Source organism: Sinohyriopsis cumingii, chromosome 6 (assembly GCF_028554795.1).
Source record: "Sinohyriopsis cumingii isolate HCF-2022 chromosome 6, ASM2855479v2, whole genome shotgun sequence".
Taxonomy (NCBI): domain Eukaryota; kingdom Metazoa; phylum Mollusca; class Bivalvia; order Unionida; family Unionidae; genus Sinohyriopsis; species Sinohyriopsis cumingii.
Window position 1 is genome coordinate 89,248,934 of NC_142966.1, and position 27,705 is coordinate 89,276,638.

Sequence of the window (27,705 nt, forward strand, 5' to 3'; positions counted from 1 at the left end):
TCTTCTGTTACTTAAGTTTAAGCCCCTAGACATAAGTATTTGGAACTCGCATCTCTCCCCGTAGAAAGCAAAGTTTGACATACACATTCCATTCACACTGTGATGAATCTCTCACCACCTGAAATGAGAACCCACAACCTTCCTAACATTAGTATGTTTTAGCCCACGTGTGATGAGTGAAAGCAGCTGTTGATAAATGCAGGTTTCCTGAAATCCAATTTTGCTTAACTAGCGTGACTTATAGGAGGAATCACTAAAATGTTTCGGCGATGTGAACCACTCTATTATTTGAGCACTACAAATTCTGCTTTTTATTGAGATTTATATAAATTTAAGTTATAGCAATAAAAAGTCCATTTTATAAACATTCATAAGAAATTCAATCCTCACGGATTTACCAGATGTATTCAAGGTAGAGTCCTCAGATAAAAGATCAGTGTTAGACTGCACTGAATACAAGGCTAAGTCGTTGATGAAAAGAAAAGGAAGAGGCCCTAATATAGATCATTTAGGAACACCACTCAAAATATGACTTCATTCTAAAGTATATTTATCCGTACAAACAACCTGGGGTCTGTTAATGAGATAGAACCTGCACTAAGCAGCTGAGGTTGAAGAAAACTTGTAGGCTAAACGTTTTTGTTAATGATACCGAACGGTAAAACAAATCGAATGCTTTTGAAAATCAATAAAGATTGCGTCAGAAAGTTCGCCTGATTCTATCATTATTAGCCACTAGTGTATAAGTTATCTCAATAGAGTTTCTGTGGAAAACCTGTTTGTGATTTATGGAGTTCCTTTTTAATTGAGAATATTTCTGTTAGTGTCAGTGACTCTGGAAATGTACAGGAAGTGATACTTCAGTGAAGTACTTCTTTCAATGACTCAGAAAACGAAAGGGCGAATTCCTTCTAGACCGGCTGATTTTTAGTGGCTATTTTATTGAGAATGACAATAGTATTATTAACTGTTGTTAGGGAGATATTGAAACTAACATGTTCGGGTACCATTTTATTCAAGACAGTAGTGATTTTGTGTATTTTATGCTCTGTAGAAGTAGACATATTAAGTGGTTAGATATATTAGTGAAAAAAAAGAGGTTTGGTTGGTTCGCAATATTGTTCTCATCAGTATAACTAGTGCTATGTACTTTAATTTCACTTAAAGTTAGAGGTTCATGTTTCCTTTTGGTATGTATCTTTAATTTATATTTTATAGTTTTTTTCCTTGACTATAAGTTATGATTGTATTTTGTACTTGACCTTGTCCAACATCAAGTTCATATTGTACGTGTTCCAAGGGCGTTCATGAATTATTTAGAATCGTGGGCTGATCCTTTCTTTGACACCTCCAGAAAGTGTAAACACTCAAGACCCAGTATGACGAACATGGTCATTCGAACACAAGCGTAATGAAATCGTGGTAATGGTTTACTCGATGAAAGCGTGTTAATGGTTTACTCGCAACCAAGATGGTTGCAACTGTAAACTGGTGTTTGCTTTTCATGTCAATTTATAAGAATAAGATTGGTACGTTAGAAAAGTACCAATAAAGGACGCAAGAGGGATAATGTGTGACAAAGTTGTAACTGAGGTTAATGTCCATAAAATATTTGAAAAGGAAGGAAAATTAAGTTTTATATATTGTATACAATTTTGTGCTGCATGGTTTGTTTTGAGTGGTATTTTTGAATACATTATTTTGTATAATTTTACGTATATCATAGTGTGTGCTTAACATTTTTCCTTGATTGTAAGTTGTACTTTATATACTGTAACAGAATGCTATCATAGATAACGTTTGCGAATAGAATGATTCCATATAATTTGGTTTCTGAGTATTTTAGGCCCAGTCTGCTTTACTATTAAAATGACATTTTGTGATAGAATAATACAAATATGATTCAAGTGAAAATGTTCGTGAATAGGAATTTGATGAACATGTGATTAATTCATGTTTTAGATCAGTCTCTCGTATAGAATTAGAGTGTCCTTAACGTATCATCGTTGAGATAAATATAGATTATTTATTTGTTTTGGTGTTCTATATCTTGAAACTGCTTTACAGTTGGGGTACTTTACCACTGGATGATTAAGTGAGGTTTGTGTTGCGACATAAGTCATTAAGGAGGCACTGAGACATAAGGCCGTAATAGTGTCTTGTACGTGTAAATAAAGAGAGAATCGATTTATTCCTAGATCCTATAAGCTGTTTTTATATAGAATTAAAGAAGAATCATTCATTTGTATTATTAATTGGAATTACAAAGTGTTCATTGAATTTGAGCTAAAATATTATTCTGAGATTAAAAATGTATTTTCCATCATCACGTTACTGCCAATTTTGTCTAATTCCATCATCACCGCACTGTCCATGTCCAATTCCATAATCACGACACTGTCCATAGTCCAATTCCAACATGACGACACAGTCCATTGTCCAATTCCATCATCACGACACTGTCCATAGTCCAATTCCATCATCACGTCACTGACCATTGTCTAATTCCATCATCACCACACTGTCCATGTCCAATTTCATCATCCCGACATTGTCCAGTATCCAATTCCAGTGTTACAAGGACCTGTCTACATTTCATTAAGAGGAGTTTTGGACAATGCCATTGCGATATCTCAAGACTGTTTGCATTTTAGCATAGTTACGGATATTGGTATGTCTGCTCATTTAAGACATGAATTTCATTCAGAGTACTCTATATTTTGGGCTTGTGATAGAACATTTTACAATTATTTTAGATTTAATTCATAATACTCTAATAGAGTTAATTTTACGTTTTATAAAACTTATTGGTTTTGATTCTTTCGTTTGCTTTGTTTAAGACCCTAGAATCGTAACAATTGACCATATAAATGTCAATAGTGACTCCAAAACAGATGTATTTCCAAAGCCAAGAATAGATTATTGCATCAACAAAATTAGAAATGAGAAATATGTCACTAAGTTCGACATTTTAAAACGATCCTGGCAAATTCCACTCACGGAATGAGCAAACGAAATTTAGGCATATGCAATTGCAGAAGGGTTTTATCAGTATAAAGGGATTAACCCAGGAATCAAACATTCTCCGGCAACATTTAATCGTTTACTAAACATATTAATATCTCGTCTAGATAATCGTAAAGCATACATCGAGGCATCATCATTTACAAAGATACATAGAAGGATCACATTGAAACAATTAAGAAATTCCTTGATCAACTCATTGATGTAAATCTAACACATATGTTTGTTAAAAATGAACTTTGCCGTGCTTGTGTTACATTTTTAGGACATATTGTGGGACAAAGTCAAATTAAACCTGCAGAAGTTAAGGTTCAGTTTACCTCTGAATTTTCAGTGCCTATTAGTAGCAAGTAACTGATGCAAGTGTCTGGATATGGCTGGATATTATTGGAAATGTTGCTCGAACCGTTGACAAATTTGTCGAGTTAGAAACCCAAATTTTACTGGTCTCACAAATGTCAGGAACTACATAATTAAAAGTACACAGACTCTTTGAACACCAAATTTCAGCCAATTATTTAAAATGTATGTTGCTGCAAGTGCAGGGATGGGTGAATTATTGATTTTAGAAGATACAAATGGCGTAGATCCTACAGTGAGCTATTTTTCCAGAAATGCTAGAATGTACCAGGATAAATATTCAACAATTCAGAAGGAATGCTTGGCTTTGATACTGGTTTTACAACATTTGGATTTGGATATTAGTTCAGCTCTGCCTCAAGTTGCTGTATTCAAAACCCCGATACGTTCATTAGCAACATGAAAAACAAAGCTCAAATATTGTTGAGGTGGAGTTTAATGCTGCATGATGTGAAAAGATAATGTGATTGAAGATGCACTATCACATGTATAGAAGTACTAAATCGCTTCGTTTATTCTGTACAATTAAGCCGAGTGTTATTCCTAAGACATATTAATATGTAATCTTAATTAGCAATCATTGCTTATTTGACAAATATGTCAAAGAACGTTTTATTATATAAATCTTTCTTTTTATTTATGAGGGCAGGTGTTATCCATATTTACTTGTGTCTTTAACTTTTGTCCATGAGTATAAATCATACTTTAGATATTTTTGATATTTTAAATTAACAGAAAAATAAAAAACAAAAGTCCCCAGAAAAAACAAAAGCCCGCAGAAAATAGCTATTATTCCGCAAGAAAGATACTTCGGCCAGGACGCAACCTTACATTCGCAAAACACGACCAGCAGCGACGGTGACCGCGTCTCATGTAGGCTCAGGTTCTTCTACTTTTCCGTTGCCGGTGATACCTGTCTAACCCAATTTGACATCCGTTCTTCCTCATTTGATGACACAATGGATACCCGCGTCTCCAAAACGTCTCATCCAGTGGTGACACCCTCCTCCTCTTTATCAGCAGCGGCAGCTCCTCACAAAGTACCTACTCCCAAAATTAAAGTCCAAGAGAGATCGGGCATGTTACAGAGTTTACTGGATTTGTCCAAGCAAGAATTGTCCTTATTTAGTCTTTGCGAACCCCTCCAGGACGCGTGATGCCTGTCATCAAGTTGATACGACGTAAAGACAATCAATGGCGACGCGTTTCAATATAAAAATGGCATGAGGCAAAGAATGGGCATCAGTGATTTTGTGGTCCTGAACACCCAAAGATGTCACCACCACCCCCAGCAGCCATCCCTCCTCTAATCCCAAAGAAAAGAAAAGGAAAGGACTGCCTCCTCATTTAGTCAAACATGGGGACATGTTGTCCATCATGTCCAAAGCTTCTACACCCATGCGAAAAAACGTATTGAAAAGCACGATAAATTTGTATAAACACCAGGAAAAAAAATGCTTAGTCAAACGTCGTCACGTTCTTCGCCAAATGGTTCAAAAGAAGGTACCCATCCGTCCAAAAAAAAAAATGTTGGTACAACGCGGAGGAATTTATTCCCTGTTGTTAGGACCCTTGCTGAAAGGAGTATTGGGAACAATGCTGGGAGGACTCGTTGGAGCAAGATAAACATGCCCAAGAAGGAAGATAAGAGGGACCTCTGCAGTCCAAATATCTCAGACGTGACCCTTGAAATCGAATGGAGTGACGAAAACTGCCTTTAGTGCCTTACAAACGATGGGTGGAATTCCATCGTTGGCAAGAACAACTAACCCCACATTTGCCTCCCAATCCGAATTTAACCGAGTTGTCATACTTACAACACGAATTGCAGTCGTTAATGGATCGCAACGATTTGTTAGAAACAGAAAAATCGCAAATGTACGGTCAACTCTTGCAACAATTAAAACTCTTTTACCAGAAAGTTTTAGACGACACAGCTCTGCCAACTCTAACGTTTTTAAAGCCTTGATGAAAATGACATTACAACCACTACCACCACCCACCCACCCCAAGCGGTCAAGAAAGACACAACCCCACGAATGCCTGAGGAAGAAGAGGTACAAGCAGGCTTTCAAACACGGTCAGCAGCTCCCATTCCATGCAAGATTGCAGCTTCCTTGTTGTCCCTTCCCCCACACCCTAACGAGAAGAACTGAACCCTTGGGTTAAAAAGATGATGTCCACTCCTCCTTTGACAGAAGTAAAAAAGAAAGAAGGGAAACCAGAAGTGAAAAAAGAAAAGAAGACCAAAAGCATTCCACTACCACCTCCACCACTACCACTACCTTCGACTTCTACTCCCGTGGCACATCGGACACGTAAAGCCCTTTCCGAACCAACATTTCGCCCCAACCAAAGCAGTATCAACGAAGAGTGGGTGACTTATTAATAAAAATGGAGAAGGTGTTAGATAGCATTTATTACGATCCATGCCATCCTGCAGGTTACGGAGGAGTTAAGAAATGGTATCGTACTGCTAAAAGCCGTCTGAAAAGTGGCCGTTTACCTAAAGGGCAACGATCGTTACAAGAACAAGCCACCTACACTTTACATAAACACATTCGTCCAAAGGTTTCCAGAAGTCGAACACGAGTGGAGGGCATCGATCATCAATGGCAAAACAATTTAGCCGATGTCTCTCATTTCGCCACCTACAAATATTTGTTTTGTGTCATCGTCGTCTTTTCCAAATTTGCTTGGGTCGTGCCATTGATTTTTCCAAGTCGAGTAGTGAATTAGTGCGAGCCCTCCAACTGGTTTTGAAGCAAAGCGGTCGTCACCCTCTTCGATGGCAAACCGACAAAGGCACCGAATTTCTGAACCACGCTTTCCAAAAAGAATTAAAGAAACGTGACATTCATTTTTTCACTACCAAGAATCCCGAAACCAAAGCCAGCATCATGGAACGTTTCCAACGCACCTCGAAAGAATGTAAGTGGAAATATTCTACGTATCAGCACACTCTCAAGTACATCGACGTCTTACCGCACTTGGTCCAATCATACAACCAATCTTACCATCAAAGCATCGGCCGTACCCCCCAAGAAGTGACTCCCGACAACGAAGTGACCGTTATCGAGCGCCTGTTTGGTACGTCCCCGTCAGTGGATGTCCCCAAGCAAAGTAGAGTGTTGGCAGTAGGAGATTGGGTGCGCATTGCCAAAACCAAACGCACTTTCGACAAAGGTTACTTACCCAACTGGAGTATCGAATTGTTTCGTCTCACGGGACATAATGAGTGCTTGGCCGTCATCCTACCATCTAAAATTGGAAGACATGAACGGGGAAGTGTTAAAAGGAAAGATTTACTTGCCCGAGTTACAACGCGTCACCAAAAAAGAAGACGTGTACGACATCGAAAGCATTCTCAAACGAAGAACCCGTAAAGTGGGATAACGATGTGTTAACGAAGTCAAAGTGCGTTCGAAAGGATATACTTCCAGTTTTGATTCTTGGATCGACCCTTGTCAAGTCATCGACTATAAAAAGAAGTGACCATCATGCCGTTCCACAAAACCTCAGCTAGCGCTACCACTGCAGTGACCACTCCCTCACCCAGTTCTACTCTGTGAGATCTACAAAAGCAACACTTGTGGGCATGATGTGGAGAACGAGTAGCTAAAAGGCAGATTGTCTTTTTCTGCCAAATCTTTGTGGTGTACTGTGTCATAGGTGCGGCCATTGCCAATTTGAGTTTGCAACAAGGAGACAAACAATTGTGGACTATTTTACTGAGTAGTTGCATTGGTTACCTTCTTCACAATCCTTCCCTGAAATACTTCTCGAATGTATACAACGGGAGTCTTGTGTCCAACGCCAGTCACCATTCCAACAAGAACAACATTTTGGGCGGAGACACTCCTCTGACTGCGAGTGACCCCTCGGACAGCAGCAGAACTCTAGAATTATGAGCAACAATAACCAATTTTACTTTACGCTACCCAGTGACAGTTCCGTGGAGGTTTTTCCCCCTCAATACTTTGTGTTGTTACACGGCCAACTTACCTCAGGCCATCCAATTGGATCACGAAGCCCATTGGGAAGTGGCTTTGGTGGAAATGATTCACCCTACACAAATCAAAACCATCACTGTAACTAAAAACATTTTTGAGGTCGACGTTCTGAACGAAACACTGCAACAAGTCAAGATTAGCGCTAAACAACATCAAAAATTTCCTGTGAATCGACCAGTACCCAGCACTGTGCTTCCATTGTACATCTATCAGTTAAATATTAACCCAGGCCATTATTTTAGCGGTCAACATGTGGTGGAGGTCATTTCTGACAGATTCAATACAGCATTTGACAAACACCTGACCAAAGTGAACAAACCTGTCACCATCGAGTACCATAAAGTGGCTCGTCGCCTATTGATGAAATTTGAAAATGAGGAAAACGTGCTAGGTATTAGATTTTGTCCTGAATTGTATGATATATTGGGTGGATACCTCAATATGATCACGGATAAGATTAGCAAACAGATCATCATTCCAACAATTGCCAATAACCATGATTTTGGAAGATACTTTCGTTCCCATGTAGAACTGGACCAAGGACTGAATTTGATCTTTGTGTATTCCGATATGGTAGTGAACAACGCGATGAGACACACCTCCGTACCGTTACTAGGTGGAAACATATATCATGTTCACCGCGAATTTGTAAATCCTCACTATTTACCCATCAGCAACTCATATTTTGACACTGTCAATATTACTATGAAAGAAGATCAGGGACAAAATATTTCATTCAGCAAAGGGAAAGTCACGGTGAAACTCCATTTTCATAAAAAGATTATCTAACGAATCTTAAGTCATGTATCCAGTGTACCGAGGTGTCGCTCGACAACAAGGAAATGCTTTAGGATATATGTTGAAATCAGCCTTTCGTTCGGTGGCCCCCGTGTTGAAACCGATGGTGACACGAGGATAGCACGGTTTGAAAGATGCCACATTGACGCACGGTAAAGAATTTCTCCAAAATGTCATCATTTACAAACAAAACCCAAAAGAAGCTTCTTGAGAGCAGGCAAAGATGTCTTGCTGAAAACGGGAAAAGACATTTTGGATCGACGAGAAACGCCTATAAATGCCATGAACTATTTCGAGTCAGGCATTCCTGCTTTCCTGACACTACAGCAAGGATAAGGCAGAAAGAGACGACGAAGAAAAGACCCCATCAGAAACCTTCTCACTCATAAACCTAGAAAGACTAAGAAAAGAAGAACCGTCCGAGACTTAGACGTCTTTGATTATTATAAAATCACAGAGACTAAAATTAATGATGAACCGATAGTCTTGCGCCTGTTCCAAGTCGAAACTGGATCTGTTTCCACGCCACCCACCATGATGACGATGCAAGAGTCCCAATGGGTCGAATTTCATCCCATCTCCTCTTTGACGGATTCAGCTCCCATCGAGTTTGTAATCAAAGGACATCCCGAAGATTACATAGATCTGAATAGCAGTTACTTGTATTTGAAAGTGAAAATTATCAAAACGGGCGAATATCCCAATCTAGTTGACACATCCAGAGTAGCTTCCGTCAACAATTGTATGCATTCCTTGCTCAGCTTAGCGGATTTGTATGTATTTGAATAACAAACTGGTCAGCAGCAGCATGGATACTTACCCTTACCGAGCGTACCTGGAAAATTGACTGATGTACGGAAAAGAAGCCAAAAACACCCATCTAGATGCCTGCGTGGTATGGAAACCTGACGACAAGTTTGACAGCACTACTATTGAGGGGGCCGAGGAAAATTTATCGAGATTTATAGAATGACGAAAGAAAATTGCTGGAAGCCGAAATTTAGAACTGATGAATCGCTCGCATTTGGACATGTGGTTGCAAGAAACGTATTTGCTAAATGGCTTGGATGTCCGTTTGTGACAGAATCGTAACAGTGCCGCTTTACATTTGATGGCTAATGTTGCCGAGTACAAAACTGTCATCCAAGAAGCCAGACTCTACGTGAGACGTGTGGAAGTATTACCTAAAGTGGGAAAAGAAATCAGTCACACTTTGAGCAGAACGACCACCATGTATCCGATAAGACGTGTGGAAGTGAAACCTTTCACCATTCCAAAATGACATAAATCCATGATCGAAGATCATCTGTTCCAAGGCCAGTTACCCAGACGTTTAATCATTGGCATCGTCGAGAATTCAGCCATCAGCGGAGCGTTTGATAAATGTCCTTTCAACTTTCATCACTTTGGTGAGTCTAAAGTCGAAGTCAGTCTCGATGGCAAGACGTTGTGTACCAGACCTTTCGAACCTAAGTTTGTTTAGGAATCGTACTTGTCTCTGTACGAAGCCACAGGGCAGTTAGGAACCAACACCAGTCATAGTATTACGTAAGAAGATTATACATGAGGTTATGCTTTGTGAGCTTTTGAGTACACCCCAGACAAAAGCAGCGATGAGGGACACTTCCACCCTATAAAAACCGGCCCGATTCGTGTGGAAATTCAGTTTGCAAACCGACTCCCTGATGAAACAGTGATCGTCATTTTGTATGCCGTATGCGACAATATCATAGAAATGAACAGTTTGACAGAAGCCACTTTAGATTATTAAAAACTATGGAAGACTGTAATCCCTCTTTGAATGGTGGAGAATCTGTGGAAATAGAGTGGAAGGATTCCACGAGAACAGAAGCCCAAGACAAAGGCGAAAAGGACACCTCAAGACCATCAAGCTTCTGTCATCAACACGGACGACAATCACCTCCCAGAAAAATAAAACGTGTATTGGTGACAACCCCATGTTGATATAATCACCTGTTTGGAGAGGAGTAGAGATAATACTAGTTTTCCATGATGTAATAGCAGCAGTAATATTTTCATGATGGCTGCGATGGCGATAAACACCATTAATATTTAAGACAAACTGGACAACATAAGACGTCTTCTGGTGAAACAAACCCACGTGAATATGTATTTTTATTCAAGAAGAATTGTGATAATGTCCAGTTCAAGAAGAGCTGTGATTGTGTTATTTATAACTTCATTGTGTGTTTCACTTTTGTCCTCGATTGCTGATTGCAAAGCTCATTTGTAAACAAAAATATTACATAACGAACTGATGTCCATGATTAAACTTTAAGATAATGACCATTTGTAAACATATTGGATCTGAGTTCATGGCGTTCCGTTTTTCTCTTAGAAATTCTACCTGAGTTTTGTTACAATGCTTACTTGAATTTCTATTCAAGACCTGGCTTTTACTACCAGCGTGGGTTTTTTGTGGAAAGGAACGTTTTCCAATTATTATGAAAAATTGACATCCTGTTCTTATTGTACCTTATGTGTTCATATACCGTTCTGACAAGCAAAAATTATTTATTCCTACTGTAAGTTCAGTTTCTAAACGTATTGTAAGTTGTATTCAGATAAAATTTGAGAGGACTCACTTATTTAAATTATTCAATGGAATTATAAAATTCTCATTTGGGTGTAAATATCGTACAATATTCAGATTAAATAACATGCCCAATGACGTTTTGTTTTGTTGTTTTTTTTCATTTTCTTTTTGACTTTTGAAACATCAAATATCGGACGGTACATGCAAAAACTTTCAGCATAATTTTATTTGCTTATGTTGACACGTAATAACTCTCAAATTTGCTGGGGTCTTTAGACAACATTTTTGATTGCCACCAGCAAATTCATCTAAAACAGCCTTCTTAAAATTTAGTTTAATTCTGTTTAACTTTCCTTGCGTCAAATATGCAAGTTTTATAGATCCAATTATTTCACAGATTCCATCGTATTACTTTGGTTCGCCTTTTAAATCAATATTGATCCACGTGACTGGATCTAAAATTGCAAACAGTGTGATTTAAAAAAGAGACTGCTTGTAAGAACATACTCTACAAGTCAATAATAAATGAATACTCACAAATATTCATATTTGTTTTCTTTATCTATCAGTCACTCTTTTTAACTTAGCATCATTTTATATACGTTTTTAACCAGAAGTATGTTTATGTAATATACGTATGCGAACACACATTCATTCGAGGATATACATACCCATGCACCAGATGAAAGAAGAAAGACATACAGACAGACAAACGGATAGGTGAGAGCAACAAATGTCCTATACGTGCATAGTGTGTCTAACATAAATATTTCTCTGAATTGTATACTCTAAAATTTCCAACCGTTCAAGGAAATAAAATTAAAATAATCTTCAAGGAGAGTCGTACGTGCGCTTGTCTGTTCAAGCGTGGGTGACATTTGTGCATTTGGAAAAAAACTCAAATTATTTCATAAAAAAATGTAATGAACATTATTAGAAAAACAACAGTCTAAATCAATAAGTTAGACCTTTTTTCTTGTTGTCGTTCAGCCTCCATTAACTGCTATGATTGAATCTGTACAAAATAAACATATTTTCATTATTCTTTAAGCGAGATAAATTGCAAGAACTTTTTACGCAGCGATACACCTTCGCACAATCAAATGATACAAACTAGAGCATAAGGTAGTAATGGAAAGATAATAAGTTCTGAAATAGGCAGATAATATTTATTTGAACGCTAGGAGCAGTGCAAATTAGTGGGGGGGGGGGGAGAATGTAAAAACAAAACGATCAAATATTGATAGAATTTCTTTTTAAGACAGTGTGATATCGATCCTGTTTGCATAATGTGAGCAGTCTGTCACATTTTATTGATCAACATCTGCCATCTTAATTGATTGAACTATCCGGAAGTGAGTTGCACCGATATGCCCTCTGGTATTTTCAAGGGAAGATACTAACCGTGAAACCCCCTATATTCCACTAGGTAACGTACATCCTTTAATGTAACCCACAGCTAATCCATACATTACAAGAATTTAGAACATAGGAAAGTACTGACGATCAACCCGTTGTTATACAACAACAAAAAAGACGGAAAGCATCCCTAATTTAATTTTGAGCCTTTAGTGAATATAGTATGATAAAAAAGCTACATTTTTCAGGGATCAAAATACACTATTCTAATATAAAACGGTTACTACAACCAGTGGGCACATACATTTAATTATATGTTTGAATAAAACGATTAAGGTATTCTATACTCTATATCTCATTAACAATGAATTTCATTCTTCAAATTATTTTAATTAAATGAATACAAATTTTGCAAAATTAAAAAAAAATCAAACCAAATGCATCAAACACGTATGTACACGATGTATATATACACATATATACATATTCATATATATATATATATATATATATATATATATATATATATATATATATATATATATATATATATATATATATATATATATATATATATATATATATATACACACACACCGATAACAGTCGCCAGTCTCTTTTAAATCTAACAGCAATTTTATTTCAGAAATCTAGTCAACACACGTCTTATACAATGAATTATGAAAGTTATAAATTTATTCATACAATTTAATATAATTACGGCGTACATAAACAAAATAAATTTGAAATTAATAGACTTTATATTCTGCTTGGCAAAATCGTATTTGTTCATTGATAAACAGTATACAGTATCCCATACAAATTACAATAGTATCTGATTATACTAGTATCCCATACAAATAACAACAGTGTGTGATTAGATTAATATCCCATATAAATGACAACAGTGTATGATTAAATTAGTATCCCATACAAATTAAACAGTGTATGATTAGATTAGTGTCCCATGCAAATTAAACAGTGTATGATCAGATTAGTATCCCATGCAAATTCAACAGTGGATGATTAGATTAGTATCACATACAAATTACAATAGTGTGTGACTAGATTAATATCCCATACAATTTACACCAGTGTATGAATAGATTAGTATCCCATATAAATTACAACAGTGTATAATTAAATTAGTATCACATACAAATTACAACACTGTATTGTTAGATTAGTATCCCATACAAATTAAACAGTGTATGATTAGATTAGTATCCCATACAAATTAAACAGTGTATGATTAGTATCCCATACAAATTAAACAGTGTATGATTATATTAGTATCCCATACAAATTCAACAGTGGATGATTAGAATAGTATCTCATACAAATTACAACAGTGTGTGACTACATTAATATCCCATACAAATTACACCAGTGTATGAATAGATTAGTATCCCATACAAATTAAACAGTGGATAATTATTTTAGTATCCCATACAAATAACAGCATTGTGTGATTAGATTAATATCTCATACAAAGTACACCAGTGTATGATTAGATTAGTATCCCATACACATTACATCAGTGTATCATTAGATTAGTATTACATATAAACTACAACAGTGTGTGATTAGATTAATTTCCCATCCAAATTAAACAGTGGATGATCAGATTAGTATCCCATACAAATAACAGCAGCATGTGATTAGATTAGTATCCAATATAAATTACACAATAGTGTATGATTAGATTAGTATCCCATACACATTACATCAGTGTATGATTAGATTAGTATCCCATACAGTAAACAACAGTGTGTGATTCAATTAGAATCCCATAACAATTACACAATAGTGTATGAATAAATTAGTATCCCTTACACATTACATCAGTGTATGATTAGATTAGTATCCCATACATTTAACAACAGTGTGTGATTAGATTAAAATCCTATCGAAATTAAACAGTGGCTGATTAGATTAGTACCCATGCAAAAAACAACAGTGTGTGATTAGATTAGCAACTCATAAAAATAACAGTTTGTGATTAGATTAGTATCCCATACAAATAACACCAGTGTGTGATTAGATTAATATCCCATCCAAATTACAACACTGTATGATTAGATTAATATCCCATCCAAATTAAACAGTGGATGATTAGACTAGTATCCCATACAAATACAATAGTGTATGATTAGATTAATATCCCATGCACATTACAACAGTGTATGATTAGATTAGTATCCCATACAAATTACAACAGTGTATGATTAGATCAGTATCCCATACAAATTACAACAGTGTATGATTAGATCAGTATCCCATACAAATTACAACAGGGTATGGTTAGATTATTATCCCATACAAATTGCACAGTTGTGTACGATTAGTTGAAATCATCAAAGCAATAATGTATTTATCTAATGAGTACTTCGTACATGGACTGATGTTCATTTTAATGATTTGGTTGTTTATTTTTATCTGACTAAATCAGTTTTAGAGGACTTCCGTTTAAAGGATATCTTATATACATTTTTACTGATAAAGACAAGTTTCTACACAAATGATTTCCTCAGACATAGTTGATTTTACTTGTAATTATTTCAGAATGAAGTCCACATACGTATTTTCGTTATGGCTTTAATATGTCCATGAATATGGGATAAAAACCTTGAGCTATTTGGGTCTTACTGTGGAGTTCGTATGAAATGTGTTTTGTTTATCTTGTCTGTAAAATAATTAAATAAATAGAGACAAACAATTATACATATAATTATATTGTTATAAGGGTTATACAACATTATAGGATTCAATGATCATGGTTGGATATTTATCGATGTGCAAATTTTACCTAATCACTCACAATGTAAATAAAGTCCAAAGGACTTTATGTTAACTTTGTGAGTGATTAGGTAAAATGTACACATCGATAAATACCCAACGATGATCATTTAATCCTTATAGTTCTAATTTCGTCCTTTCTTCGTCAAATCCACTTATTTCATCAACAATGCAATCGCCGTTTTACTTCTCCCCATAATACATAACCTGCACAGAATCACACGAATATATTGACTTCTGTCACAAATAAGTTTATTCAGAAACTTCATACTTTACATCTTAGGCAACGGCTACCGATGGTTTCAACACATTTAAATCATTTACAACATTCTTGTTCTATTTTAGTTAGTCCCATCTACTACATCAGATGACCATGACATTACATAATAACAGCTGATATGGAAAGAACTAGTTTGCTAGATTAAATTTCCAATCAAACCTTAAATCATAATGGATTTTATCAATGAACAACATGGAAATATGAACAAGATGATGCTATCCCTTACTAACATAAAGGTAACAATTAAATAAATTGTATACAGAAATAACATTTTATATCCTTCTTAACAGATCTAATACTTGTGAAGACTCGTTCAGTGATGTAATGTCAAATGAAATGTAACTACTGTCACAGTTACGTTTATTCGGCAACTTCATACTTTACATCTTAGGAAGGTGTCAGCACATTTCTTTTCAGATAAAAAATAATATTTTTTCAAAATGTTAGTATGTTCTATTCAGGAATCACATTTTAGATTTGTTTCATCAGTGTTAACACGTAACAAGACCCTCTCAGTTGTTAAATGTAGAGTTGCTGGCAAAACCGGCCATATGTTTTATTTGGTTGCATATTTCAGTGCTGGTGTGCTGGAAGGAAATAATAACTACACATCCAAAATAATTTAAATTAGCAAAACAATCACCTTTATGGATTATTATATACATTTTTCCATGGTGTTAAGTCACATTGGTGGAAATGGTAGTTTTACCTTTTAAAAACTTTATTCAGTCAGTAAATAATGGTCTCATAAATATTTGTTTCTATGTTTGTGTAAGTGGTCACATTCACCATACCACCAACATCCACACGTTTTTAAATAAGCAAACAAAATGAAAACTAAAAAAAATTACAAACTTACCATTGAAAACGTCAATACCCCATTTTGTGTTCGTTTAGTAGCCTCTTAGTATTAATGTATTACACTAGCTTTTAAGTCCTCAGATAATGCTTGCTTGCTTGCTGTAATTAAAGTGGCATGCGCACTAACGTGCATGTGCCACTGGTTTATGATTGCACCGCGACCTGATAATTATTCCTGGGGGAAGGAAAGAGAGCCTCATCCCCCAGGCGTTTATGTGTACAAAGTACACTGAAAATGTAGCCTTCAGCCGGGGGACCTAAAGGACCCATTACGGTCTGACTGGAGGGCTGTTTCATGAGAAGGAATGGACCCACGCACACATGATACTAGTTAATTTCCTGTGTTTTCTATTTGCTCGAAATTCTGGATTGTGAATAGTGCCTTCACTTACTTTATTGAAAATGTAGAACGTTTATTTCAGACCGGTCGTGGCAAGGGAAGGAAGGCGAAGGAAAGCCATCGTCTGTTGTCCCTGGTGGTTTCGACTGGATCAGGGCTATTGTAGTAGGTGAATTTTGAAATTGATTTTTATTTTGCCAAAGAGAAATTGATGATTATTCTGTGCTGTTTCGGTTAGTAGAAGAGAGGAGTCAGTTGAGAGAAGAGATAATTAGAAAAATAGTTTTTAAAAAATTTCTTTCTGCTCTCCACCCCCCACCCCCCACCTCGCCAACTAAATTTGATATATTTATTTGTATGGGATAGGCGTGCGACTTGCTGATTTAATCAGGTATGTGTGGCCGCGTCCAGCCGCCGGTCCTATTTAACTGATAAACTAAGTGTAACACTGATTTTAAAGGGGGGAGGTTGTTTTGTTTTTTTTGTAAATATTTTAAGGTGCTTGATTGTATTCGGGGTTAAGTTTATTCTGGATTGGGTATTGGGATATATTAGTATCTTTTTTTTTTAATAAGCCTTGCTTCTTTGCCGATTTCATCGGTTCGCTTTGTGACGATTCAAAGTTGCCAATCTTATATGATTAATTATTTTAATAAATGACAATATTCTATTTTTAAGTCCTGTCTTTTCTAGGAATTTTAATATATTATTACTGGTTAGTTGCTTATTTAGGTTTGATTCGTGCAAAAAGTCTGGGTATTTATAGGATGATTTAATCTGGTTTGGGGCCTTGCTGCCCTGAGTTTTGAGCAACCACTAAATATATGGTTGAGGTCTTCTAGAGTGTGACAATTGGGACAGTTTATATCGGCTGGTTTTTGGACTTATCTAGTCGCCAAAACTTCCTGCAAGTTTAGTTTTCCCTGTCATTATTCTATTAATTATTTTTTGTTCTACACTAAGGCTTTTTGGTGGTTTTATGTATCTGTTCACTGTATGTAGGATTGAGTATAATATCGTACCCTTTGGGGTGGAGTTCCAATGTCCATGCCATTTTGGTTTTGGTTACTTTGGCAGAAAATGGCACATCAACCATAGCATCCCAGCATGGCAGGAATTTAGTTTCCTTTGTAAATTCGTCTACAGCTGTAATGTAAACAGAATCGAGATTGTGCTTTTAAAGCACGCTTAATACAGAGGACGATGTTATTTAATACCAACACGCCTCAACATTCTTTGAAATATTGACGTGAGCACAAAATAGCACAGAAACTGAAATTCACTTTTGCTTGTACCAATCAGGGAAGTTTGAGTTGTCTCTCCTTGACAAGATGGGACTGATTTACCAAGAATTACACAAGCAGTAAAGTTTCAGTCTTCTCTCAATGACACAATGGGACTGATTGCCATATTTATTAGTCCTACTAATGTCTCCTAGTACTTCTAAACCCTTCTCTACATGATAATCCACTGTGCCCTCAAACAGAGCATTTCCAGGAACTGTTTCAAATACGACAAGATAACGTCTATGTTTTTCTTTTTCCGGTTTGGATATAAATTTATAAAAAGTTAATCTAGTTTCTTCTTCGCCTTTTGCTGAAAGCCCCGATGATATCAACTGCGCTTCGTGAACTTTCAAAAGTTTCAATTTGGCACATACATCCTTGTATTTAGTAAGAAGGTTGTTGATGTGGTGCACAATAAAATTAGCAACCTTCTCCAGTACTGGATCGTTAGGGTTCAATATGTCGGACTTGTAACATGCGCAGTAATTTTCTGGAATCCAGGCTTCTGCGCACGACCGAGTATTAGAAATAGGTTTAAAAAGGCTTACCCCTCTGCTTGGAATTTGATTCTTTAAAGCTCCATGCAAATCGTAGTTTCCTTGAACAATATCTTTTAAAGTTTCGTGAAGATCAAAATTAGTGGTAAGTCTTTCAGTATTTTCCAGAATGTTTTGATGCAAGTCAGGGTATTTTTGGAGTAAGACTTCTGGCACTACAATGCTTAAGAGTGGCATCCGTTCTTCAATTCGGCCTACAAATGTGTTCCGAATTTCATCAATTCTAGAACCATGATCGCTGTAAAATATTAGAAAAGCTCTATCTAGGTGTCCATCTTCTTTCAAAAATTTGAAAAAGTTTAAAAAATCCTCGTCTCCTAACTCCAGAAAGTTAATAAACTCATGACAAATTTCTGTTAGCCAAGAGAAACCGAACCGGCGTTGGTTCCTATAAGCCTTAACGAAGCGTCTGTAATAGTCAATCAATATAGCGTGCTTTGGTTGGTTACCAAAGCAAAGGGAAGACTGTTTTCTTAAATGAAATTTACTGTATTCAAACTGAATCATCACAGAGTTGAGAACGAACTGGATAAGATCAACTTTTTTCATTCCCAGCATGAATGGTCGCATGTAATGGTCAGTTGGTTCTTCCAAGAACCCTCCCGCATTAGTATTAAAGGTGGCAATTTCTGGGTAGTCTTCGGCAAAATATGTGACATATTTAGCTTGTGAGAAGTTCTTCCAGATAAACGGAAAGTTATCTATAGGATCATCTATATAATTATTTAGTGGTAATTCGTTTGTCCATGCCCTCTTTCCGGTCAAGACTGGTACCAAATTTGGAAACGTATTATCAGCAACTTTCATGTAACCTTTAAAGACAAAGGCTTTTAATTCTTTGGTGACGTATTCATAAGTTTTCGTAAGTTTTCGTATGGCAGATAATCGAGACGTAGAGTCTAAACCAAACATGAACACACTAAAATGACTATCGTCCTCACTTAAAACTTCTTTCTCTTTTCTCACTTTTTGTGTATATATGTTAACATGCAGGTTATCATACACCGTTTTCGAATTCGAATTTGTACAGGTCACTCGAACAAAATCAGCAGGGACTTTGACTGGTGGTTTGAAATCAACAGCATCACCGAACGACACACGATAGTCATCATTTTTGTGACGTATAAGAATTCTATATGAACACTTAAAATCTTCTTTTCCGTAATACTGCACAGAGGATACGTTGAATTTCAAAATTCCATCATCATCTATGTACATCAAGGATGGGGTAGGGTCACAACGGATGGGATCCGGATGCCAGACGAACTTCATGATTGACTTATCAAAAGGGTCAAGGTCAGGGATGATGCACTGGGTATTGATATTGGCATTGGTGAATAAGAAACGCACTGGCATTGTTAAAGTCTGATACAAGTAATAGGTCAAAAGTACCGAAACCAAACCCAAAATAGTCTGTTTTGCTCTTTTTCGTCTTCCCATGACAAGATGTCGTCTGAGCAATGTAGTGCAGAAACAGATACAGTTGGCAAGCCAAATGAATGCACGTGTACAAATCTTCACGGGCATCGCAATGAAAGGAAACACTGTCGCCATCTTTGTTCTGTCACCTAAGTTGTTTATCTGTCATCGTGTGTCAAACTTCACCGTCATTCTGTAACCTTTAGACGAAGATATCCGAACGCTCTTGTCAGATGTATCGTTTAACACCCTCTTACTTTCCACCTACAAGATAATAAACGAATCGCATTGTCGAGAGTACTTTTCAACTTTCCTGATCTAAATTCCTGATAAAAACAAAACGAACACATGACAAATAAAGGTCGTCTGTTCAGGGACAGAAAGTGCTTTGCTAAACAAATCACGTAAATAATAATTATTACATGTATTTATGCATAAACTTCAGGACATAATTATAGTTTAAAAGAGCTGTGCCATAGCATTTTTTTGGATGCCCCGGCCCAGAACTCAAACCTTTTTAAGCAAAATAACGGAAAAAGAAACAAGCAATAAGTAAATATTATGTTATACTAACATTTCCAGTAATGCACACAACAGTACTAAATCTTAACGCAATGTAACATTTCAGATATGCTCATCAGGTAACAAATGTTATAATCATATATAGACATTTCAGCCACCAAGAGAGTTCGGTTAGGTTTGGTGTACTGCGGCCCAATAATACAATTAGATTCAATGTTGCAGAGGCAACTGGAGTAAAGTGACTCACCAAAGGACAAATCACAGTCGCCGAACAAGAGTGATCCATTGGCAGGACTGGAATCCGCAACCTTTCGATCGCATGTACGGCACATTAACAATTGAGCCAAAGCGGCTCCTAACGGGTAAGAAGATTTGCAAAAATCACAGTTATTGACTTTACATCACGACTTTCGAAAGTCTGTCAGCAGTAACAAGTTAATTGACGAGACGCAAATAAATTTAATACGCTTTAAAATGTCTGTGTTTGGTAGTGAAACTACCATATGTACACCGGACATGGAGAATACCTCATTACTTTGGTGTATGTATAAATGTAACAATCTGTATAAGAAAGAAATTTGTTTCCTGCGACTTTTTCACCCATGGGAAGATTTGCATTGATGCTCTTACCTCAAAAATATAAGTTAGATATGCACTTTATTATATTTATACCAAACATTTTCTTAGAATGAGTAGCCAACTGTTCTTGAAAGAGGTGTGTTTGTACATGTAAATAAAGCGAGGAGGAATAGTGGCGAAATTATTGGTTCGTTCATCTGAAATAAAGCGACTAGTTTCGTTTCTTACATTTTGTTTTTAAAGTACATCAACACTTTGAAGATTATACTATGCCGATAAAAGTAGAGTAAAGTACCTCGCCCAAAATACATTACAGTAGCTGATCTGACTGATCCAATGGTAAGAATCGAACCCGCATCCTTCTGGTCAAGAGCCCAAAGGCACTGAGCACTGAGCCAGGTGGCTCGACTTGAAATAATGTGGCAAAAAGGCCTCGATATGATATCTCGTAACGACCAATCTCGAGCGTTGCATCTAGAAAAATAAATTACTGCGGACAATGTAGAAGACAGGTTTTCCAATGTTAAAAAATAGTTAATATGACCCCACAACACCTTGAAGTCGGTTTTTAAGCGGTATAAAACTTTAAAATATCTAATCAATACTTTTAAAACAAGGTTGTGAAAGTACAGAATTATGCTGGATTTATATTCTAAACTTTACATCACTACACAATTAAAAACTTTCAGTAATTATATGCATGCCTCATAATAATGCAGTTAATTACAACGAGAACATACTATTTAAACGAATTAAATCAATATTCATTATATATTTGGCAAACAATGTGCACATACTACAGAGCATGCCTTCTAAATAAATATTTTTTGTCCAACATCGAACATGAAAATATTGTTTTCATAAAAATTCCTTGGCCGGTATCTGAGTTGCAGCGTATATATATATAATTCAACTTAGTTGCCACAGAGAAGGAAGAAATTTTGGAGAAATTTCATGGTTGTGTGAGATAACCAATTATAACTAGTTATGTTGATATGTGACAAGAATAAAGATTCGATATTCGAATTTGCTAGGTGAATCTAGCTAGAAATTATGAAAATCATTTTTATAAAAGTGTTAATAAATTCTGTGTGAGTACAAGCTACATTATGCATCATAAATTTAGTGAAAGACCATCTAATTAGAAGACGTGGATCTCGCACATTTTCGAACTCGTCCGAGATCTTAAGAACATAAACCCATATTCCAAGTCTGACTGATACATGACGTACAATTTACTACGTACAAAGCATGACGTACGCAGGTCCATACCATAATCTCATATGGCCTCACATCCTGTGTAACTGTCTCAGTTTGGATATCACCATCATAGGTTATATAATGTCATAATGTGCAATATACGGATCAAACAAGCATTAACCTGACTATTGATAAAAAGTTCAAAAACAAATCTTTTAGAAAACATAGGTGACGCACCAATTCTTATGTCAGGTGAGTAAATTGTTCCCCAAATCATCTAAGTAAATACCTTTAATTATTGTCAAAATAATAATAATAAAACTTCGTTGTCAACGATTCACTCTATGATCGGCAGCCTTGATTTAATATAAATCTGAAGAGACAGGAACCCTGATTAAAGACCACATCCCAGCACACCCACACACCCCACCCTCGAAAAGACTGGCGGTCTAATGCTCGAAAAGAATTTTCAGGATAGTATTAGATGTCATTTGGTGACAACTCCATGTCATAACGACCATCCACTCTGGGGGAACGAGTAACAACAACATTTTCAAAACAGAACAACAAGCTAGTGCAGTCTTTAAAAAGTTGAGATTTGTGAGTATATGTTAATATGTAATGAAAATTATAAACAACTATTTATTGAAACTGAGATAAATTGTAAACAAAAAAGATAAATGTTAAACTATGTACAGAAGAATAACACATCACTTTGAGATTCTTCTTTTTTTTGCTGTCTAAATCACCATTCATTCAATCTACAAAGCGACATGTATTTTGTAATTTTTAATTTTGAAATTTATATGATCGGCTGCGATTGGGTTTTTAAATATTTAAAAACAATGTTAGACTATAACATTACTAAAGGTAATGGTGCAACGTAAATAATTTCTGATGTTGATAAGCAATTTTAAAAAAAATTAAGAGCTTCCTCTTAAGTAAAGTCAGTTATTTGTCAATAAGTAGTACTAAATATAGTGGCAAAAGTCATAGCTCTACAAATTTATTTCAAACCAAGCACTGAAAACAAAACTAAGCTATTTCCGGCTGAAGACTATATAAAATTATTATGAAAATCTGGTCAAATAATCTAGGCCTGGTGATTTATCACTTTTGTTGCCATCCGCAGTTTCCATTCCCTGTGATATTAATTCAGTTGCCCGATGGAACTTAGGCGTAATCCGCTAAATGTGACACGGCTGGCATTGAAGAGAAAGTGAAGTGAACTGTAAAAGACGAGCTGCATAGATCGTAGGACGAGCCGGAGAGAACTTAAGAGTGAGCTAGATAAATCGTAGGGTGAGCTGGAGAGATTGTAGGACAAGCAAATGAAATTGTGTAGTGAACTGAAGAGTATGAGCTGGTTGAGGGTGAGTTGGATAGATGAGCTTGTATAATCGATAATTAGTAGAAACCAGGGAATTAAATGATTGATTCTATCAGGAAGCTATAAAATAAGATCTTCATAAAATATCAGAAAAATTGCCTTCGCTGAACCCTATTAAAATTTACTAACTTTATTATTTCATTTAAGTGGATTCAGAAGTCAAACAGGAGCAACCCAAACCTGTGTCAAACAGGGAAAATTGAAGTATATATTCCCAGGCTACCATATTTATTTGATATAATTTTGTCTTAACGATAAACATCGATGCAACATTTGACAGCAGTTAATTGATGCAAGCAGGAGATTTTGTGATGGCTAACCTGAGTTCATGAGGTCACTTCCATCAAAATTAAAACAGACATGACAAGACATCTTAGAAACTTAATTACTGCATCAACCGATCATTTCCATAGGACAGTAAGTCACACACACACACACACACACACACACACATATATATATATATATATATATATATATATATATATATATATATATATATATGCCTTTACACTGGAAGTGTTCTGTGTGTTAATAGAAAGAAAAAGAATGAATAGTAATGATGTAATTACTTGATGAAGTATGTCTAGCATCGAACTTCGATTTGTTTGTTGTCCATTTATCGATATTTTTTCAAAACTATGAAAGCTACTTCGAAGGTTCTCTGACTTTTGTAGGAATTGGAAAGTATCAAATTTAGCGTTGCGTTCTGTGTCCTTCCATTTTCCCAGAGTGTCGTTTGCGAATGTTCATGAAGCTGAACTGTTTTTTCCTGGTGATAATATCTGCATAGCGACCTCTGAAGGTCCGAATATTAAATTCCTCTGAAGGTCCGAATATTAAATTCCTCTGAAGGTCCGAATATTAAATTCCTCTGAAGGTCCGAATATTAAATTCCTCTGAAGGTCCGAATATTAAATTCCTCTGAAGGTCCGAATATTAAATTCCTCTGAAGGTCCGAATATTACATTCAGGGAGCTGTTAGTACCATCTTTGTAAGTCTTTGGTATGAGTCTGGTCGGGGATCGAACCCACGAATTCCCGCATCCGAGGCGGACGGTCTAACCACTAGGCCACCGGAGCGGTGGTAAGATAAGTTACATTAGAAGAGAACTTCGACTTTTCTTCAGGCTCCAAGCAAAAGATTATCTTTTCCGCGACAATGTACTGAAATGGCCGTACCACTTTTTATATGCGTGCAACACGGCCGTCACAGGAGAGAGAGAGAGAGAGAGAGAGATTAGCTTTTAAACAAGTGCAAATAATTGAGGTTTCGCTATTGACCTTATTCGTGCCTCGATTGCTAAACGTTCAAAACAAGACCAATAACGCATACACTGTTGGTTACTACCCGATCAATATTTCGTTGAACACAGACATCGGGGTTCCGTCATGGTACGTACATGATGATCCCATCTGTTACTTCGTCGTAGTGAAAAACTTCGAATTGTCAAAGACAGTCCCAAAACATTTCAACAAATGTTTGCCAAGTCAACGTTTTACTTCACTATAACAGAGATCCATCCAGATAACCAAATGTGGCACAAGTTGATGTAAAATGTGTTCAGATATAACATAGGAATAGGCATTTAATTTTAATGATAGTAAGATATTTTAAGTTGAACAGGACACACATTCTAAGTTTGATGCTGTGATTTTATACAAAGCTATGCTTGAAATGTGATTTATTAGTCTTGGATTATTAATCTTCAAGACGTTGGTACAATACAGGTTTACATGTCTTTCATCAGACAGCGTCAAGCTGACTAATTTATTCAAAGCTGACAATCTAAGATCAAAGATCTTTCCAAGAGCTAGATGGTATTGAAATCTGGCATCATATTTGGGCTATACAGAGTAATTGGCGATTTGGCATCATATTTGGGCTATACAGAGTATTTTGGAGATTTGGCATCATATTTGGGCTATACAGAGTATTTGGAGATTTGGCATCATATTTGGGCTATACAGAGTATTTGGAGATTTGGCATCATATTTGGGCTATACAGAGTATTTGGAGATTTGGTGTCATATTTGGACTATACAGAATATTTGGAGATTTGGCATCATATTTGGGCTACACTGAGTATTTGGAGATTTGGCATCATATTTGGGCTACACTGAGTATTTGGAGATTTGGCATCTTATTTGGGCTACACAGAATATTTGGAGATTTGGCATCATATTTGGGCTATACAGAATATTTGGAGATTTGGCATCATATTTGGGCTATACAGAGTATTGGAGATTTGGCATCCTATTTGGGCTATACTGAGTATTTGGAGATTTGGCATCATATTTGGGCTATACAGAATATTTGGAGATTTGGCATCATATTTGGGCTATACTGAGTATTTGGAGATTTGGCATCATATTTGGGCTATACAGAATATTTGGAGATTTGGCATCATATTTGGGCTATACTGAGTATTTGGAGATTGTAATCGTGATACAGTCCATATAAAAATAAGGATATCTGCCCACACTTTATGTACTGAACGAGGAAGATGGAGGATTCCACAATCTACCCAACTAGATCAAAGGACTTGTAGTTTCTGCAATATGCTGGAAGACGAGTATCATTTCGTATCAGAATGCGGATGATATTTACTGTTAGGAAAGAGGTATAAAAACGCTTAATCTTGGAAGGGCCCAATTATGTTGAAATGTATTAAATTACTAAATTCGACAAAATCTTACAATGTTAGAAAAGTGGAGGAATATATCTTTAGAGCAACTAACTGAATGCAATATGATGTCTGCTTTTTTAAATTATATAAAATTGCATGGTTTATTATTATTATTATTATTATTATTATTATCATCGCTGTTAAAATTCATTTCATCTCCACTTAATTGCTTAAATGCATGCACCACTATCAATCAAATTTCATGCATAATGTTCCTATGATACTCAAAGCTTCATGGCCTATTATGTCACTTTTATTTTCATCAATCGGCTCCCTAAAGGTCAGCCTCATATCGTTCACGTTATTTGCTATAGTGTAAGCTTAATCATTCCACTTCTGTTACAGCTTTTAGACTGAAAACTCAGACAGCAATTAACATACACATAGTAAGTGAATCTTTTAAAAGGCCATTTCATTTTCGAGGATGGGTGGAGGCTGTGATTTTCTTTTGAGAGGAAATGTTTTCTTTTCTATTATCTCAACAAAAAAAAAAAAACGTTTTTCAAATAGTATCACTGAGAGATCAGAGCAAGACATTTTCGAAACAAATTACAGACGGGAATTAAATAAAAAAGCGAGGACCCCGAGTGGACGAGCGGTCTAAAGTGCTCACCATTACGGATCATTGCTATCTCATCTGTCTGCGTGGGTTCAAGTCTCTGGTTCGGCTTATGCGGGTATGTGAGAAAGCTTGCCAATCGTGGGTCGGTGGTTCTTTCCGGGTTTTTTTCCGGATCCTTCCTCCACCATTAATACTGGCCGTCATGTATAGCCTATATTGTGCTGAAAATTGGCGTTAAACCTAACAAAAACAACAAAAACGTGTCAGGCCCCTAACCCAGAACACTGAATTGTTAGTCCGTAATATAAATGCTGTATACCGTGGAACATTCCGAAATACCGCGGTATGCAGCGGTACAAAATATTTCACGTCTGCCAGCTCTATCCATACAGACATGTATGAATGTGTGCCTAATATTTACATGCATACACACTTATATTGTGTATGTATACATGTGCATGTGGATGTTTGTATATACATGTAAGCATATATCTTTGGAATGACCGAATCTTTGTATAAGCGATACAGCTTTTCAACATGTTCCACTATCAATTTCTGTAACGAACTTACATATGTACGCATATACATGCTGAATGCCTATTGGCTAAATGCAGATTCTAAAAAATCATCCATTTAAATCTAAATTATTGCTAACACAACCAAACTTTCACCGTTGGGGCGGGGGCACAGTGCAAGCTATAGTAGTTCAAATGTGTATACATTTCAAATTTTGTTTTATCAGAATCAGTTGTACATGGCTGAGTCATTTTATCCCGTTATAAATCGAATCCCCCCTCCCACACACACACACATAGAGAAGTACACATACGTAAATACGAAATGACCACTCGTAAATGCTCTAACTACATATTTTTATGGGGTGGGGTGGGATAAAATAATAAAATTAATTTGTTTTTACATCATCATACGTATTCGGCATGTACGGAAGCCCTAAAGGGACACACTGAAATCTCAATTACAAATAAATTATCTAGATTTACTAAACCGAGATCTTGCTTTGCTAATGAGAGATGTCAATCTTGAATTAGTCAATGGATGTCTCAGTCATAATCTCGGATTATGAAAGCGAGACCTCGGATTCGAGGAAA

At 36.2% G+C, this 27,705-nt stretch overlaps 1 protein-coding gene across 9 annotated transcripts in view; it reads right to left on the reverse strand.

The window, feature by feature from the left end:
• The window catches only part of LOC149797407 (uncharacterized), a 130,255-nt gene that overhangs the window by 72,198 nt on the left and 30,352 nt on the right, over nt 1-27,705 (reverse strand). For 4 of the 9 annotated variants that reach the window (XM_089962183.1, XM_089962185.1, XM_089962181.1 and 1 more), the window contains 2 exons: nt 21,050-21,228; nt 11,908-19,917 (listed from right to left, as the gene is read on the reverse strand). The exons of 2 other annotated variants lie outside the window; for them this stretch is intronic. In XM_089962183.1, coding sequence (XP_089818309.1) covers nt 17,734-19,788 — 2,055 coding nt within the window. In that variant the 5' untranslated portion in view covers nt 19,789-19,917; nt 21,050-21,228 and the 3' untranslated portion in view covers nt 11,908-17,733. Of the gene's footprint in view, nt 1-11,907; nt 19,918-21,049; nt 21,229-27,705 lie in introns of those variants that run through there. 3 more of the 9 variants (XM_089962187.1, XM_089962186.1, XM_089962184.1) reach the window with 1 other exon arrangement.